Source organism: Pseudorca crassidens, chromosome 12, assembly GCF_039906515.1.
Source record: "Pseudorca crassidens isolate mPseCra1 chromosome 12, mPseCra1.hap1, whole genome shotgun sequence".
In the NCBI taxonomy this organism is placed as follows: Eukaryota; Metazoa; Chordata; class Mammalia; order Artiodactyla; family Delphinidae; genus Pseudorca; species Pseudorca crassidens.
Window position 1 is genome coordinate 51,993,037 of NC_090307.1, and position 18,996 is coordinate 52,012,032.

Genomic DNA, 18,996 nt, shown 5'->3' on the forward strand with positions numbered 1-18,996 from the left:
CCCCAGTCCGGGAAGATCCCACATGCCGCGGAGCGGCTGGGCCCGTGAGCCATGGCCGCTGAGCCTGCGCGTCCGGAGCCTGTGCTCCGCAATGGGAGAGGCCACAACAGTGAGAGGCCCGCGTACCGCAAAAAAAAAAAAAAAAAGAGTGAGCCATCAGTGCCGTGGTAGCCACAACACGCCACAGCTGTATTTCATCCCTCAGGAGTGAGGATAACCTGGGCAAAGTGGGCGACCCAGCCTGGGAACGGGAGGAGCCCACCCTTAGGTCAAGGAGCAAGTGACATGCTCTTCCAACAACTACATCTAATGCAACTGTTTGGAATTGTGAGTGTCCAGATCTGAAAAGATTGTTATTTAGGGAGAGGTGTTTTATAAAATATGAATTGCTTTAGGGGGGAAAGTGATGAAATTTTTCCTTTTCATAGAGTGCCAGTAATCCCTTTGTACCCTCACACCATAATCTTTTTACTACCACAAGCTTATAGTTAAAGGTGATCTAGCTAGGTCAGACTAGTCCAAGTTCTGTCTTCTGTAAAAGAGTAAACTTCGCATATTTAATTCCATTCCAAGAAAACAAGAAGTGTCAGAAATACAGCAAAAGTGCTATCAACCCCAACTGACTTTGTCACAAGTTATGAAGAGGTTAAAAAAAAAAGTCTAATTAAAAGTTTCCATTAAAATGGCCTGTACGTGGTAGACGGTTATATAGGTAGGACATTTGGAAGCCAATGTTTTATTCTGAAATCTCAGCTGCCACATTGAATCACTGTCAGAAAATTCTTGGATTTACAAAATAAGGACAAAGATATTTGCCTGGTTTAATTTCTTAATATTTTTAGATAAATCTGATTTCTAATTTTTGCTTCGCCATTCCAAGGAGTCCTGACATTTTATGGTACACTGTGCCAGGATGTGAATGAAGCTGCATTGAAATTATTCAGCTAACATTTGATCTGAGCTTCAGGGAACCTGAACGGTAGCAGAAATGACTTTTCCTTGTAATTCTATCACTGAAGAACTAACTGAAAACCTTCTTAGTACTCTTGTAGAAGGAATCCTATGCATAGAGCAAGCCATAGGCAGATTTTGGAATGACTAATTTCTTTTTTTTTCTTTCTTTCTTTTTAATTTTTTATCCCTGGAAAGACTAAATTACTGTTTTGAAACTTGAAAATTTTCCCTTCTAAGCTGTCCTGAATAAAGAGGTCAAGAGTCACAGACATAATTGAAATCCACAGTCATTTAAAACCTCATTTTCAGTTCTCTGTGTCCTCACCAAGTGGAGTTGATATGACTCAAACCTTTTTAATCACTAGCTGAGATGGCTAGTTAGTCTGTTTTCCTACCAACAAAATGCTTTGACATATACTTTTCCCAACTCAACTCACGCAGCCCATTAACATGATGCTTTTATAGAGTGGCGAAGGTCGGGCTCTGTTTACCTGGGGCTGAGGTTGGCCAGTCATCACTCATCTTTGTCTAGTCCTCTTAATATGCTAATCAGCATTTCTTTGAAGCCTGACCGAAACGCCATCTTATAAAATGCCTTCTCTATCAGAAGCCTTGGTTTGGACTTGTATGCAGAGATGCTGGGACCCAGACAGTATCCTTTCTCCCAGGTTGTAAGCTTGGAGGGCAACCCAGTGGTGGGCAACGGGCAACATAGAGTCAGCAGATGGGTGCAGTGTCCTGAGGGTTCCGAGAAGGGAGCAGACCACAGTAGGGAGGCCCTGCTGCTTGCATGCCCTCTACTCTCAGAAAAGCCGTGTTGACCGCCAGAGGACACCCTGTGGCCTGGGCAGAGTGCCCATAAGGCCTGGAAGGCTGCAGGGCATGGTGATCAGTGACTGGGAACTGGAACAAGGCTCCGATACAGGGCCCGGGCTCCTGAGCAGGACAGGAGGATTCTAAGAGCCAGCTAGGAAGCCAGAGCCACGTCTTGGGGCTGGGATTGCGGATGGGGGAAGTGAGCAACTTGGTAGTTACAGGGATATGGATAAGAAAATGAAACACAGTCCCAGTTTTGCTCATGAACTGTATGACCTTGAACAAATCGCTTTGTCTCCCTGAATCTCATTTTTTTTCTTCTGTAAAACCATGATAATGATGGTACCTTTGCTATAGGAATACTGTGAGAATTAAAAAAATAACTGATCCCTGCAAAACTCTTCATGCAGTGGCCAGTATAAACCGAGTACCTAGTAAATGTTAGGTATGGTATTATCATTTCTATTCCATCCAGGCCTTCCTGGAATAGAAAACCCATCAGAAATCAAGGCTGCTCTCTTTCCCTCGTAAGCCAAGTTGTCTCTGTCATCTCAAGGTCCCTTCTTTCCTGTCTTTCTCTCTCCCTACTCCTTTTCATTTTGATCAGCTTCCTCTGCCTACGTATCTTGTATGCGGTCCCCAAGTTTACAGCTCAGACTCCCAGACTCTCGGCGTAGCCATGTCACTGTCGCAGCTCATCCCTGCCCTCCAGGCCACAGTGGACTGGCTGGCCTGCCCATCCTCAGTCTGATCACTTGTGGCTGGGAGAATGGGTCAGGGTGTGGGCAATGCAGGCATCTAGTAACATCTTTTACAGATTCATTTGCTGGACCAAGGACACAGAGTAGAGGGACCCAGTACTGAGAAATGGGCTCCAGGGCCGGTAGCAAAGTGTCTCCATATTGAACCCCCCTGTGTTACTGATGAGGTTCCTTGAACCCCCAACTTAGAATAGAATTGGTCCCCAGCACTTGCTGTCTGGCTCAAGCCTGCAGGTGAAGTAGCCTAAGTATAGGTACCGGAAGGCAGTAGAAGCAAAGAGTTAGTGCCACTTAATACACTTATTGCCATGGGAGAGAATGGCTTTATGGTTTTAATTCTTTTTTCTAAATCATCTTTAGGAGCCTAAATAAGACCAAATAAAATTTAGTCTCTAATACAAGTCACATCATATACTCCATCTCATGCTGTGACCTCTCTATAAAAATATATTAGAGGAGACTTGAAAATATTATCTCAAATGGAATGAGGGAATAACAGAGCTGGAAGGAACTGCAAAAGTCCCCTATTTAACCATCCATCAGGTACTAGAAGCTGATTGGGAATCAGCCACTGGCAAGCCTCTGCAGGCGTGGGGAACTCATTGCTACCTCATCAGCTCATTCAGTCTTTAACCAGCCCTCCTTATCATTCCTTTCTTACATGGAGCCAGTGTACCACTTGGTATGCAAAATAAATTTTTTTCCGCTTGTCATGCACACAAATAGTAAACAACAGCTGTCATAACCCCAGTGAATCCCATCTTCTTCAAGCAAAGTGTTCTATTTCTTTAAAAAAAAAGTGCAGCTGAGATTGTAACTTCTACTTCATGACAATTTCTTTGATTTAATATACTTTAAAACTGTATATTTTTGTCAAGAAGTATTTTAAAACTCACATAAATATTTTCAGACGTTTTTCCTACTCCGATTCTCTCCAAAGCTCTACAAAAAAGAAGCTAAATCGACTGAATTGCCCTCATTTTTATTATGAAGCCATCTTCACAATGAAGAAGCTGACTATTGTAATAGAAGGAAAATATATGACAAGGCAGAAATTGAGGTGTACGGAAGAGGAAAACCTGTCCTCTTCACAAACTAGATAATCAACTGATAAGTAATTGGATCTGACAAGAGTTCTCTAATTCACATTCAACTTCCTGGGTTCAAAAATCAGCTTTGGAGAAGTAAGCACCGGTAAGGAAATACACAGCTTTCCCCCAAATCTCATTTTCCCAATCGTTCTTACCTGCTCGGTCAGTTATCTTACAGGGTAACTGGGAGAATCAAATTAGATAAAGAACATGGAATGCTTTGTAGACAAAAGTACAAATTAAATTACTTACTGCTTTTCATGATAAATAATATCCAGATCCATTTTCTAAGCATCTGTTGGCCACTCCTTGTGCTTAGCACATTTCTGTATGTTTTCTCCTTCACAAGTATCTCTGTGAGGCTAATGTTTTTGCAGAAGGGGACGATGAGGCTCAGAGGGATTTCCCTAAGGTCTCACAACCAGGAAGTGGTGACTTTTTTTTCCACCTACTATGACTATTGCAATTAAGGTGATAACATTTGATAAAATATAGAAACATTACTGTTATAATATAATAGTTGTTGCTGATATAGCACCTCTCAGCACTTTCCCACATAGTAGTGTCAATTAATAGAATTTAAAAACAACCAAACCCTTGGAAAGCACGGGGAACAGCCTGCTGGCTGCCTTTCCTTGCCTGCCCTCTGGCGGCGATGACAAAGAACAGATGAACCCAGAGCGGGCAGAAGGGGAAAGTGCATCCGCATCTGAGCCCAGGAAAATCCTTTGTGGAGCCCAGACCCTCTGTCCGGTCTCCCAGGGCCCTGCCCACAGCCCTTGGGCTGTAGCCAGCTGGATTTCCCCCAGATCCTTCTAGGCTCCTGATTTGCCATCACCCCACTCAAAGGTCTTGGTCCTCTGTCCCTTTGCCAGGACAGCAGTGGGCAGTGACCCTGCTCCTGCTGCAGGTGGAACACTGGAGCTGAAATGATATCCTCCAGCAGAAAGTGAAACTTTAGCTTCTGTACCTGAATCATCTTGCTCTCAGCCCACAGTCCCACTGATGAATAATTCAGTCTTACATGACTAAGGCAGTCTCTTTGGGTCCCATTACCTTAATTGCGTTTGAGGTTAAGGTTAGTCAGTTCTGGGTTCTCCCTCTTCCTGACCTTCTCTCCAGGTGACCCAAGTTCTCAGAGGTCAGACTATCACCCTGGCATTGGAGTTGGGATGGGGATGCTCGTGTCTGCTCCTTGTGCTGGCTTGTCAGCCTCCCTGGTCCCTGAGCATCCTGCATTGGTCCCCGAAGGCGCAGCTGGTCCACCATATGTGGGCCCTGCCATCATCTACGTCCCTGATGTCCCGTGGCCTTATCTCCCCAACCCAGGCTTACTCCAGGCCACTGTTCAGCCAGCACTTCTGATTTCCTTCAGGCAGGCAGGCAGGGACTCCTGGGGGAATGTGGGCCCAGGGTATTGGGAGCGTGTCCAACATGGGTCCAGACGGCTCCGACGGCCGTTTCTCTTCTACCTGTGAGGCACCGGCCAAGCACAGAGCTCCTTAGGGGGCTTGCAGTTTTCCTGGGTTTCATTCCAAGAACAGGAGAAAATCCTTTCCTATCTGGAATTCACTATAATTTATCTGGGTGTTTCTAGCACCCTAGCTTACCCAACCCAGATTCAACCCAGAGCAGGAGGAAAACATAGACACTCATGACCCTGCCTCCCCCATTCCTCTCTAGTGCCTCCCTCCTGCACTAGAAGGGTTTTCTAGTTTCCTTTCTGTCCAGCAGGAACCACCCTCCTTGCTGTCAACTCCTTCTCTGTCCCCTGGATGTTTCACCTCTTCTTCTCTGGAGCAACATACCTCAGCTTCATGGCTCAGTGTGCACAGAAAAAGGGTCACTGGGCACATAATACACAGCAGGCTTTACCAAAACTATGAATCTGCTGTAGCTGGGCACTGTGCGGCAGCCCCCAGAAGACGCAGTATCACATCCTGCATAAAATTATGGTCCCTGAGAATGACATGGCTTGGAAGGATTCTGGACACAAGAGCAGAGTGGGAGCAATGTCTTTAGCTTTCTGACCCTCAGACCGGCCTCAGAGGAAATCGCCCCCTCTCCTGTAGGAATGAGGGGGCCCCACGAAGCAGGGTGTGTTGTGTGAACCCACCCGTAAAGCAAACAGGCAGAGTCTGGGCAAAATAAGGACAGGCTGGCCTCTCCCCAGGTTTGTCGAATTTGGTTCTGCTTGGTATGCCTGCAACACAGCCGCTTCCCACGCGTGTTCCCTGGAGCCCCGTGAAAGGTCCTGCCGTGCAATGGCTTTTATAAGCCAAGATCTGAATACTGGCACTTACCCAAGTAGTCCGGGCACTGCCCAATGCCAGCCTACTTACGTGGGTCAGAATCACCCTCGTCGTGGGCCGTTGGGAGCCCTCCCTGGGGCGTAACCCGCCATCCCGTGGATGCTGTGTCCTCTCCCCGCAGGACGGCACGGCGCCGCTGTGGATCGCGTCGCAGATGGGCCACAGCGAGGTGGTACGTGTGATGCTGCTGCGCGGAGCCGACCGCGACGCCGCCCGCCACGTGAGTGCGAGGACTGCCGCGCGCACGCGCGGGCTCGGATGGGGACGTCTTCCATTGAAGCCTTGACCTCCGAGTTTAACTCAACTGAAACGTGCGGAGGAGACGCAGTTTTATTCTGTCTCTTCCTCACCGGGGTTTTCTCCCAACCTCCGCCTGCTCTTCAGCAGGAAAACAAGGGAAAGGTCTGAATCAGTTGAAACCTAGCAACTGCTGCTCAGTCCCTCTAAGGGGAAAATATTGAATTCCTTGAGCTCCTCCTCCACCTGGGCTGACCTCTGGATGACCCGGGAGGACCAGGTAGGAGACTCAGGCCTCGGCTGCCCTTGGGGATGTGTCCGCCAGCGGCTGCTGGTCTGCCTGGCGCTGCGCCTCCTGTTGGCCTCCAGGCCACAGTGCAGCTGGCTCGCGGGGTCTGTGGTTTGGGGTCCTCGGTGCCCCGGCTCCCCGAGCTGCAGACCCCCACACCACATCCCCCATCGGCCTCCACTTAGCCTCTGTTGGGGTCACTTCATTTTTTTTTTTTTTTACAGTATCTGGCCTTTTTGCCCTTAATATTACCTTGCCTGTGTGACCCACCTCCACTCTCCCAAGTCTGAGCCCACAAAGGGGGAAACCAAAATACACATTCCTGACCACTTCTCTGTCCTCTCTTCCACTCTCTCTTTTTTCCTTCCCACAATCTCTGAAGTCAGAAAGGAAAAATCCTCTATTCTCATCTTCCTCCTGATTCCAGCTAAACCTTTAGAGCAGCCTGGGGTGTTTCCTTTACTACAGGAGAACTCTGTGAGCAAAATCCTCCAAATACAGAAATTGATGCGTGAAAGTAGGAGGAAGGGGGAATTGGAAAATCTCTTCTCAGGCCAGAAAAGGATGACAGAGCTTAATATTAATTTTTGAACTTGTCTTTTCATTCTTTTTTTAACAGATTTCAATCTATCCCCTTCTTACTCTCCCCCCATCACCACTACCACAGGTAGGCAGGTACCCAGGACAGACTAGAGCAAGGCTGTATACACGGGAAGGCAAAAAGAAAAGCAATTTAAAATTTTAAAACAGTAGATACAGTTCAACAATTATTTAAATCATTAAAAGCAGTTCAACTGGGAATTCCCTGGCGGTCCAGTGGTTAGGACTCCACACTTCTACTGCCAAGGGCACAGGTTCAATCCTTGGCAGGAAACTAAGATCCCACAAGCCGCACAGTGAAAAATACTTTAAAAAAAAAGTTCAACAATTAATTTCTAAGTCATGAACGCAGAGAATGCCTCTTTAGTCCATCTGTGTTCTAAAAATATCCTCCTGAAATTCCCCTTGTTCCTGTACCCAATATTCTAAGAGACTAGAAGACCATGAATTCCCAGATGGCAGGGTTTGAAGATACTGTAATAAGTCACATATTTTGTGTGGTATTCTTTCACGCAGAATTAACTGTTTAATATGCTCTAAAATGATTTTAGATTAAGAGACGTTGCAGGCCTCTGCTTTCATTTACACATTTTGCCTCCTTCTGACAAGCACATTCCCAGTTCTCAACCAACATTTCATTATTATCCAACACACACATATGTTAATAATCAACTTTTCTTTTCCTCTCTCTGTAAAGGATGGTACAACGGCATTACTGAAGGCAGCCAACAAAGGGTATAATGATGTCATAAAAGAGTTGCTGAAATTCTCACCCACCCTCGGTATTTTGAAGGTAAGACCTACAGAGAAAATTTTACCAACTGTAAAAGAGAGAGGATAGAAATTTAAGAAGTCCACACTGGGGACTGCAGTAGAATCTGGGTACCATTTGCATGGTTAGTTGTGTTACTGAGAGAACATGCCTACAATTTATCCATGTTAGAGATTCCCGGGCACTGGTAGAAATGGGAAGGTAATAAAAAGAGTGAACCGGAGTCTGTAGCTACCAAGTTTTCTAGGGGGAAAAAAAATTAAACAATAGTACTGAAATTGCTAACTTGGAAATCACCCATATTGATATATCATTGGAAGATTTGTGAAATCCTCCACAAATGAAACACATGATTTGTGTCCCAGAAAACATGAGGGATAGGAACTCACATTCCTTCTCTTCATTATCTGGGGCAAAGAACCACATCGTTACCTTAGGTGGAATGATATAAGCCTCAAACATCTGGACACGTCAGAGAATGTGTCATTCTGGAGGGCTGCGTCTTCCAGAAAACAGAGCCCCGAAACTCCTTTTTTAAGTTGTAATCATTTTGGATTAAAATATTCCTCAACTAGAGTATCTACCAGAGGTTGGCAGTCTTTTTCAATAAAGGACCAGGTAACAAATATTTTAGTCTTTGTGGGCCGTACAGTCTGTGTTGGAACTGCTCCACTCAGCCATTGTAGAAAGCAGGCAGCCGTAGAAAATACGGCAACAGCAAAAAGTATGCCTGCATCCGATCAGACTTTATTTATGGATGTTGTATTTCTAAAATTTTATATTTTTACGTGTCACAAAATAGTCTTCTTTTTTAAATTTTAAAATGCTGAGCTCATCAGGATGTAGAAAAACAGGCGGGGCAGGGGGAGGGGGGAGTTAGATTTGTCCTGCGGGCTGTAGTTTGCTGACTCCTGGTATACACTCTAGCGTTTTGTTAAATAGAGGACACCAAACCTGTTCTAAACTTGGGACAGTAGTTTAGCACTTTTTTGGATTTATTGATGTATCTGAAGTCTACTTGCCCTTTAGATGCCTTCTGTCTGATCTTTATGGGTTTAGGCTCCGTTGTTGCTCTCAGCTGATACGGAGCTGCTGTTGGTATGCCGTTCTCTCTTGCCCCAGTGAGCTAATTCTAATCTTCCATGAGCTTACGAGTCAAAAAAGCTGTACTTTGTACTTGTAAAACTTGTTTGGCAAGTAAGAATAAACAGTCTGTGAAAATGAATTCTCTATGAATAAAAGAAACTAGCTCCAGAAATGGACTTTGCAATATCTAGTCGTGTTGCAGACAGCTTTTAGGCTTAGTTTTTTATTCTTAGCCACACTGCACTTCGGCAACACTGGTAAGTTGGTTAAGATTTTGATAAGTGAAATATTACCAGATTAGTGTATTGCTGCACATGGCAAACATGGTGAAGCAAACAGGGAAAACGGCTACTTTGCTGGAGTTTTTCTCTGGGTATGATATTTAACGTGCCTACAAGATCAGAAAGTGTTTTACGTATATATATGAAGTAGTTAATTTGAAAACTAAGCTTGCATTTAGGTACTATTCACAGACATATGTACCTTCTAGAACAGATGTCTTGTGACTGCCCATCGTTCTTATATTGGGTTTATTATATTCTCTTTTCCCCTCCCAGAATCCAGCTACACGCTGCGCATAGCTGCTTCCTTATGTCAATAAATATTTGCAGTAAATTCCATAAAATGTCAGCAACCTATCCACTAGACCCCTCAGTACCCAGAAATGCTCCAACTCAGGGCTGGGGTCGGGGGTGGTCCTCAACGCACCTACTCTTACTCTTAAGCCGTGTAGCTCCCAGTCGCTCTCCTACCCACCTGCGCGTGTGGAGTGTGTACAGCTGGGTTGACAACTCGGCCCATAGGTGAGCAGGCTATTCCTCCAGCCTTGCAGAAGTGTGCTCACCAAAAGCACAAAGACCTTAAGAAAAAAAAATGTTTGACGTAGCATTGTTGTTTTTCCCACAGCAAGTTCTGATGCCTCTACAACGGACCAAGTGAGCATGAAATCATGTACACGCTGGGCAGGTGCCTTATTTCACTTGCAAAAGGTTATTGGCAATATTTATACTGACCATACACGGTGTCCCTGAGGACACTGTACTAGGTGCTGATGTGACTTTGGAAAGGGAAGATAAGGATGAGCAAGGCTCTAGCATTACAGTCTCATCAGGCCGAGTGCTGATGGCTGTGAGCTCTCTCCTGACACACACTGTCCTTTTCTCCTAGAATGGGACCTCAGCACTCCATGTGGCAGTGCTCAGCGGAAATATTAAGACAGTCGCGCTGCTCCTGGAAGCAGGGGCAGACCCAGCCCTGAGAAACAAGGTACCGTCTTAGTCATCTTTTCCCTCCATCGGGCGCCTGTGCAAAGAGATAAGGCGGCGTCTGCTGAAGCCAAGACAGCATCTTGGCTCCAGTCGCTCCTCATCCTTGGGCATAGTAAGGGCATAAAATGTTGTCATCATAGGTTATGAGTGAGCAGTACATTTGGACCCAGAGGACTATACTAAAACCCCTCTATTATCAGTGATTTTCAGGTAACAGTGGGGCGGGGGTAGGGGGCAGTGGTTGTGGGGAGTAAGGTTGTAAGTATTCTATCGTCAGAGAAGTGTCCTAAAAATGTCAAAGTTCCGGTAGTTTAATCGCCATCCTCCGTGGGTTGGATACTGGTACCTTGAGAATTGCCTGTGCTCTATTTGGTGACCTCATGGGGAAGATGTTGCTTTTTATATTGTTAACAGGACTTTGCCCCACAGTTCCAAAACCAACCCATATTTTTTTTAATTGAAGTATAGTTGAGCAAAACCAACCCATATTTTTTCACAGCTCAAAAATTTTCTTAGTTTTCAATTAAGCCAAACTTGGAGGTGGGAGGATGCCCAGTAACAAATGACTGTCATTGTATTTCCTCCTACTCAACATCTGCATAAGCAGTCACAAGTAGAGACTGGGGGTGGGAGAGTAGCCTAGGAAAGGTCTAGAGGAAGCACCCTGAAACTACTGACTTTTGAAGGAAGAAGTATGGTGGGGACTTATTAACAAGGGAGGGTATGAAAAGCAACTTTCACTTTATACTTAGATAGTGTTTGAATTTTTATAAGCATCTATTACTGTGTTAGATTTTATTAATAAAACCAAAATCATATAACATTTCATGATATTTTTAAAAGAAACTATTAAGAAGTGCAATTAGACAACATGCCAAGAGCCGCCACTTTTTCTCATTCCACTTAGCACGTGGAATTATTACTTCCCCTGTTCCTATCTTTGAACTACTTGAAGACAACATTTCTGTTTATTTCTTCCTGAGATACATGGGTTTGTCTTCCATTAGCTGGTCTGGCTCTGTGATGAGCCCGCTGAAATCACAATTGCTCTCTTATCTTTGCACCTTGGACACAGATGTCCTAAAAAGATCGGTCTTCGTTGCTAAGCCACCCAGTACTGAATTAAGGCAGTTTCTTTACATAGAAACTGAAAGATGCAATCCCTTGTGTGTCTCGTGGAATCTCAGCAATAATGGTTATGGGGAATTTCCAGTGACCAAAATGCTGGTCTTTGGAGTGTCTGTGTAGCTGCCTGTGTTGGAGTTTTATCCTGCAGAAGCCCTTGGAGAGCCGGGAGTAGCTGCCAGGAAGCTGCACGCCTGCACACCAGGCAGCCTGTAGAAGCCAGGCTCTTCAGAGGCAGCTCCAGAAGCAAGGGTGTTGGGATTCCAGCAGCCACTCAGGACTCTTGAGGGGGTATTCTTGACCTTTATTCATTCATCCAACAAACACTTATTGAGTGCCTGCTAGATGCCATGCACTGTGCTGTGAACATTGTCTATGGGGAGATAATAGTGAAAGAGATTCACATAGTGTCTGTCTTCATGGGGCTCAGAGTTTACTGGGGAATAAAGATAATTAAACAAGCAATTGCAACACACAGTGACAAGGGCTGTCAGCAGGAAGTGAAGAACGCTATCGAAGGCTTCCTGGAGAGAGTCACTTTTCAGCCAGTACAGAAGCACCCTTCTGCTCTAGGGGCTCCAGGACTTCTGCTCTGGGGCAGATGCCAGAGGAGAGGGTAACCAATGGCCCAGTACCTCTCCCCACACAGTAGCCATCCCCATGGGTGTGGGGATCCCATGTTCCTGATACCCCCAACTGAGGACTCAGAACACATCTTCTCCCAGGAGCAGTGGGGACAGAGAGTGGTATGGTGCTGTGGGTCATGAGTATGGACCTATGGTCCTGCACCATAATGAGTAAGATGGCCTTTAGGAGCTAGCCTGGGCGCTAGCCATCATAACCTGAGCAACTTGAGAATTCAGTGGGGACCCTCCTGACAGAGGAGTGAGACCAGGTTTTTAAAACTATATGGATGACACACAGAACAGTGATGTGATTGACTGAAGCAACACAGTTTGAGAGTATAAAGCCTATTTTAATGGTAATGGATATGGACATTCATGGAGATGGTCACACACACCATAACTTAACAAGCTTGTAGACAGAGGTGCAGCTTCTTAGATCCACTCCTCTTCCTGACTGTAGAGGATCCTCTGGCTACCTGCCAGCCTGTCACCAAGGACCAGTAACCGGTGCAAAACAGTTAGTTCTTCGTGAGGGTACTCTGAGACTGGATGCTGCTCAGGTCCGTTCTCCAGGAGCATTATTCTCAGCCCCAGGCATTAGGCCTGTACAACATCTGCTCCTGAGGAACTAAGCTAATACTAGACTTAACCCCACAGAGGGGTCTCTGGTCTAAGGCAGCATCGAATAGCACCTCTTGTTAGAGTCAGTCCAGCACCAGCATCAAGGGTCCTTTGGGTGGGCAGGAGTGCAGCTGCAGGACATGCTGCACAGCAGACCACTGTGGCAAACTCATCATTCCCAGCAAGTGAGGTCCCAGCCAGTAGGTGGGGGTCAGAGGGCAGGATCCAGCCTAGAAGGTAGGTATTGCAGGAGCTTCACCTAAGATCAGGGTTTCAGATAGAGCAGCCGGGGTTCCAGGTTTAACTGCAGGGGAAAAAAACAACTACATCCAAGTTCTCTCCCTGATGTGGTTGCCCTTCTACCCTTTAATTGCCTCTCCCCTGAATTCCCAAGAACATCCTTTTATTCATCTGTAACAACTGTTCTCAAAGTGTGTTCCGTGGACCCTTGGGGTGTCCTCAAAACCCTTTCAAGGGTTCTAATAGGTCGAAACAATATTCTTAATAATACAGAGACACTATTTGCCCTTTTTCGCTGTGCCGACATTTGCCGTAATGGTACAAAGGCAATGACGGATGAAACTGTTGGCACCTTAACACGCATCAAAGCAGGGTCACAAACTGTAGCGGCAAATGATTGTACAAACCTCTAAGTTATTTTACACGTTGTAGATTATTTTATAAAAATACCAGTTTTACCTAAGAATATCTTTGATGAAGCAGCAAACAATTTTAATTTTATGAAACCTTGACCCTTGCTGTATGTCTTTTTACTATGTAACAAAATTCGAAGTTTGCACCAAGCACTTCTGCTGTAGGCTGAAGCACATGGTTGTCTCAGGAAAAGCACTTGTGCAATTGTTTGAGTTACAAAGGGAGCCAGCCACTTTTGGGGGGGAGCTCCACTTTTACTTGAAAGAACGAACTTGTATCCATCACATGAGCCTGACAGCTTCCCGATACCTGTAGCTTTTCTGATGAATCAGTGATAATATTAATGAATGACGTGAGCTTTGAGGATTGTATAATAAAATGTGTCAACATTTGGAAGATCTGCATAACTCAGTGAGCTACTATTTTCTAAATGGCCGGTACATGATGTTACAAACATGCATAGGTAAAAAAATCCACCTGCAGATAGATAGACCTATGGATTTTAATGCAACAGAGTAGAAAAATTCATTGATGTGGTTTCAAATTCCACATGGCAATTTAGCTTTAAGATAATTGATTGGATACAGAAGCAGATATAAGAATCCAATTGTCTTCTTTTAAGCTACACAGTAAAGACATATGCAAAACTGTTAACAGTGCTACGCTTCTAACTTTTCTGTTTTTGAAAATTTAGTTCTTTTTCATAAATATGTTATTTATGTTAACCTGTAATGGGTTTATTATTTTTAATGAATTAATAAATATACTTAATTTTTTTTCAGTTTTGATTAGTTAAAAACAAAAGCTCTTTTGGGTCCTCAATAATTTTTAAGAGTGTACAGAAGTCTTGAGACTAAAAAGTTTGGGAACCATTGCCCTATAATGTCTATTTCTTAAGATAGGGACTCACTCACAAAGTAAACACTTACAGAATGTGTCTCAGCAGCACTGTGAAAAGAAAGGACATAGAGTGAGGCTGGATCAGGTGGGGTGTCGGGCCACTGAAGCTGTTCTTCCCTGTGTGTCTTATGCTCTGGGTGTTTCCTAACTCTGCCTTCTCATCAAAAGATGGGTCTCAAGTCCCTAGCAGACAGACTGCCTTATATAATAAACTAATAAGTTGTCAAATCGATTTATTTACAACATACTAGATAAGCTAGGCATTGTGCTGGAAACGAGGATGCAGTGATTAATAAGATATGGACCCTGGCCTCCTGGATATTATAGCCTAGTAAGGGATATGGCTAGATAGAAAAAATAACTCTAAAAGACAAATATCATATGATATCATTTATAGGTCAAATCTGAAATATGATACAAATGCACCTATTAATAAAACAGAAACAGACTCACAGACATAGAAAACAAACTTATGGTTACTAAAGTGGAAAGGGAGGGAAGGATAAAATAGGAGTTTGGGATTAGCAGATATAAACTACCATATATAAAATAAATAAACAATAAGAGCCTACTGTATAGCACGGGGGACCATATTTCAATATCTTGTAATAAACCATAATGGAAAAGAACATGAAAAGGAATATATGTGTTTGTGTGTGTGTGTGTGTGTGTGTGTGTGTGTGTGTGTGTGTGTATCTGAATCACTGTGCTGTACCCCCGAAACTAACACAACATTGTAAATCAACTGTACTGCAAAAAATTTTAAAAAGAAAAATAACTAACAATGAGATAAGAAAGTAACCAGTGATATTTATATTTAAATACATTTAAAGAAAACCTTTAATGCCTTGATACAAAAGACTGAGTCCAGTGGGGTTTTTCATCAGTGGAGGAGCAAGTGTGGGTCAGGGGCCCCTCTTTGGAGTCCCTGAAACCACACCAACTGTGGGAATTCACTCATGCCTATCCTATCTTCTTTCAGGCCAATGAACTTCCGGCAGAACTAACCAAAAATGAACGTATATTGCATCTCCTCCGAAGTAAAGAAGGACACAGGAAGAGCTAACTTAGTTTCATATTCGACTGAAAGATAGAAACCTTAATCATATTGTCCAAAAAGAAATTGCTTTTCAAATAGTGTTGGAAATTCCTAGAAGAAGGAAAACGCCCAGAATGCCCACGCTGGGTCCCTGACCAAGAAGAGCTGTGCTTTGTGCCCTGAGTCAAAAGCAGAGCAGCTCAGGGACCCCTTCCTCTCATGTAGTGGGCTTCTCACACTGGCCTGTAGCCCCACTCCAGGGGGCCTGGCATGTTCGTGGAGTCCACAGAAACTCATTTTAAACTACATCAACTTGGGTCTTTCAGTTAAACTCTAAGATAGAGTTAAACCCTCTGTCTTAAAAATAGAAACAGAAAGGAAGCAGAAAGCTTTGTTCCTTTAAAAAGACTGAAAGTCTGACCTTCAGTGAATTGGTGCACTTTTGCTTTTGTGTTAAATGTATGTGTGCTCAAAGATATGGCTCCATCGTACTTTACATATATTTGTATGTCATTTCCAGTGTAAAATGTTCTCCTCTATGAATCAATAATGTATAAAGTTATATTATTGAAAAGCCACTTCTGACATTCCACCATGTGCTTTTCAAAGATGGACTGTTGAACTATAAAAAAAAGAAAAATTGTTCATTTTTACCTGGAGTCAATGTTGTAGGTATGATAGGATACAAGTGGCAAATTTGGAAATTCAGAAAATTACAAACCACAAGAAATGTAGGCTTGTCTCTTTGAACCATTACTTTGGGTCTATTGCTGGGAATCTATTTCCTGTGCCGTAACTAAGTAGACTTAATATGCTGTGGACTCTTGAGCTTCCAACACCAATTGCTTGATACAATGACTTTGGAGTCCTTGGATAAAATGTGATATAATATGTTGTTATTACTGTTGCAGAAGTATAAGTAATAAGACTGTTACTAGTATTTAATAAGTGTTCATCTATGCGTGTATTTGGGTTGATTGATTCCAAGAAAGAAACCTGGGTTTTGTTGAATTATTCCTTTGAAGGGGGTCAAAATTTATACTCGATGCACTTTATGATCAATGGTGTCTAAATGCCTCAGTCAGTGCCTAACTGCACACACAAAAATTAAACCTTCTTTCTATAATCTACCATAATAAACACTGGTGGCATTTTGTTATTTAAACACATCTTTAGTTTTCTTGTTCATGTTCTGCTCTGGTTTCCAGCCAATGTTCTATGTTAAGATGGAGGGAAATGTTCTAAACCATATATATATATATATTTTTTTTTAACCAACTTGCAATGGTGGTACTAAAAGTATTATCTTTATGTCAGTAAATGAGTTATAATTTTGAAATTAGAAGATATTCTCTTAAAGTTTGTTATGATCAGTAAAACAGTCAATCAACAAAGATCAGCTTATTTTAATCCATGTCACAAGCAAAGCCAGTGATGAGCAACCCACAGGGCCCCCAGAGAGGGGGCCGACCACCCAGGCAACGAGCCTGCAATCTAATTTCTGGATTAAAAAATTAGAAGCTGTCTGTATTGCTAAGACATCCAGATATAAACATTTTAGTAGTTAAAAAGCAGTGCCCATCTCCACGCTGGCTTTCTTTTATTCAACAAAGTTGTACAAATACATCTTCTTTTATGGGAATTTCATAAAGCTATATTCATTTTGAAGAGGAAAATAATGTGGCCTGAAGTGCTTTATTTTTTTCCCCAACCAAAAAAAAAAAAAAAAAAAAAAAAGGTTGCTCATCACTGATATAAATCAAAACAGTATAATGGGTACTGATAACAAAGTTCCAAAAGACAAAATGGGATGAAATGACAAACTTAATGTTGACAAACTTAATGTTTTTCACTAGAGCATGTTGTCCTGGGCCTATTTGTTAGATCCTTTAAAATGGATAATGTTCTTGACCAATATTAGGGGCATAAAGAATGAATTCAGTAGCTTTAACAATATTGAAAGGAGGCCTTCTTAACTGTAGGTAAGAGGTCTCTAGCTTAGAAGGATCACATTTAGTCTAAATGAGTCTAAATATTATCCATAGCAGGGAAGAAGATTGTATTAATCCCTCACCAAAGACTGAACAAAAGTTCTGTTATTTAAAATTAAATTGCATTTTTTAACTTTTTTTAATAAAGTTAAATTGCATTTATTTTGCACACAGGTAGATGATTCTTACTTTATGTTAATCTAATTCACAATTCAGTGCTCTGCATCTTAAAACTTAGAAGTAGCAATTCCTATGCAAATCGTTTGCTTAATTGAATCCCCAAAGTTTTTCATTACATTCATTTGTTTGATGACAAATTCCATGTTATAATTCAAAATAAAGTTAACGTACTACCCAATCTGCCTTTGCTGATTTTTCCTGTTTGTTCGTTTGTCTTTTTTTTCCTTTTTTTTCCTTTTCCCTGTTTGTTTTTAATCAGAAGTTCTTTCAGTGTGATTTTTAATAGTATGGAATTTTAGAGTGAATAATTCCGCTCTGTTGATAAATATATTGATATTTGGAAACTGAAAAGGATTAAGCTTTATGGACCTACGATTTCATTACTTCTACCATGGAGAACTTTTGTCATGATCCCAAAAGGTTTTTTATTCAAACAAAAATTCCTGGGATAGTCATGAAAGGTACTGAAAGGTACCTGAAGGTACTGAAAGGTACTGAAAATGAAACTCTAAGCTGTACATCGTGACGATTTGATATTTATAGATGCTGTGAAAGCATTCCCCCAGCTAGGTAATTAACACATCCATCACCTCACATATTGATCTTTATGTGTGTGTGTGTGTGTGAGAACGTCTTAATATCCATTTGTATTATCTATGATGCTCCTGGCTCTTCAGTCCTTTGCATTGGCTCTTTCTTCTGCAATAGTTGAGGATTTTTGCACAACTTCATATTTAGGAAACAAGTATTTGCAACGGTAACATTAGGAATCTGGAGCACTCCATGGCCTTTCTGGGATCCTCCCCTGTTCCATCCACCCTCTGCAACTGAAACCGCACAACGCAGATGGGACTCAAACCCAACCAAAACCCAGATTGGGGCTTGAATCCTGTCGTTTAATTAAGATTGCACATGTGGTCTAATGGTCACGTGGACTTAATGAAGCTCAGATTCTTTATGTCTCAGCACAGAAGGAATTCAGGGAGAGGCAAAGTGGTAGGTAAGAAGTGGATTTATTTAGAGAGATACACATTCCATAGACAGAATGCGGTCTGTCTCAAAAGGCAAGAGCAGCCCTGGGAGAAACGCATGCCACATACAGAGTGTGGGCCATCTCAGAAGACAAGAGGCCCCGGAATATGGGGTGGTTAGTTTTTACGTGTTGGGTAATTTCACAGGCTGAGGAGTGGGAGGATTATTTCAACTATTTGGGGGAAGGGGCGGGGATTTCCAGGAATTGGGCCACGGCCCACTCTTTGGCCTTTTATCGGAAGCCTCAGAACTGTCAGGGTGCCTGTCAGTATGTCATTTAACGTGCTGATGTATTACAATGAGCGTATGACGAGGTTCAGCTCGAATCTTCCGCTATCTTGGACCAAATCGGTTCTAACCAGTTTTTGTCGTATTCTCAACAGCTATGTTACTCTTTTATTTTATTTTGTTTTATTTTAAGAGAGCTTGGGAATAAACTATTTTATTTTACTTATTTATTTATTTATTCTTTTTTTTTTTTTACCGTGCCCCGCGGCATGTGCACTGGAAGTGCAGAGTCCCAACCGCTGGACCGCTAGGAAAGTCCCCTTAAATGTTGTGCCCTGCCCCCTCTCTCCTCTTTCACAACCACAGAAGAGTTATGTCTCATCATTACCCCACACTGGGGCACCTACTCAGAGG

At 42.9% G+C, this 18,996-nt stretch overlaps 1 protein-coding gene across 6 annotated transcripts in view; it reads left to right on the forward strand.

Moving 5' to 3' along the window:
• ANKRD29 (ankyrin repeat domain 29) overlaps positions 1-17,311 on the forward strand; it is a 44,347-nt gene extending 27,036 nt beyond the window's left edge. For 5 of the 6 annotated variants that reach the window (XM_067699502.1, XM_067699498.1, XM_067699500.1 and 2 more), the window contains 4 exons: positions 6,056-6,154; positions 7,758-7,853; positions 10,086-10,184; positions 15,095-17,311. In XM_067699502.1, coding sequence (XP_067555603.1) covers positions 6,056-6,154; positions 7,758-7,853; positions 10,086-10,184; positions 15,095-15,178 — 378 coding nt within the window. In that variant the 3' untranslated portion in view covers positions 15,179-17,311. The remainder of the gene's footprint in view (positions 1-6,055; positions 6,155-7,757; positions 7,854-10,085; positions 10,185-15,094) is intronic. The other variant, XM_067699499.1, reaches the window with a different exon arrangement.
• Positions 17,312-18,996: the final 1,685 nt, after the last annotated feature.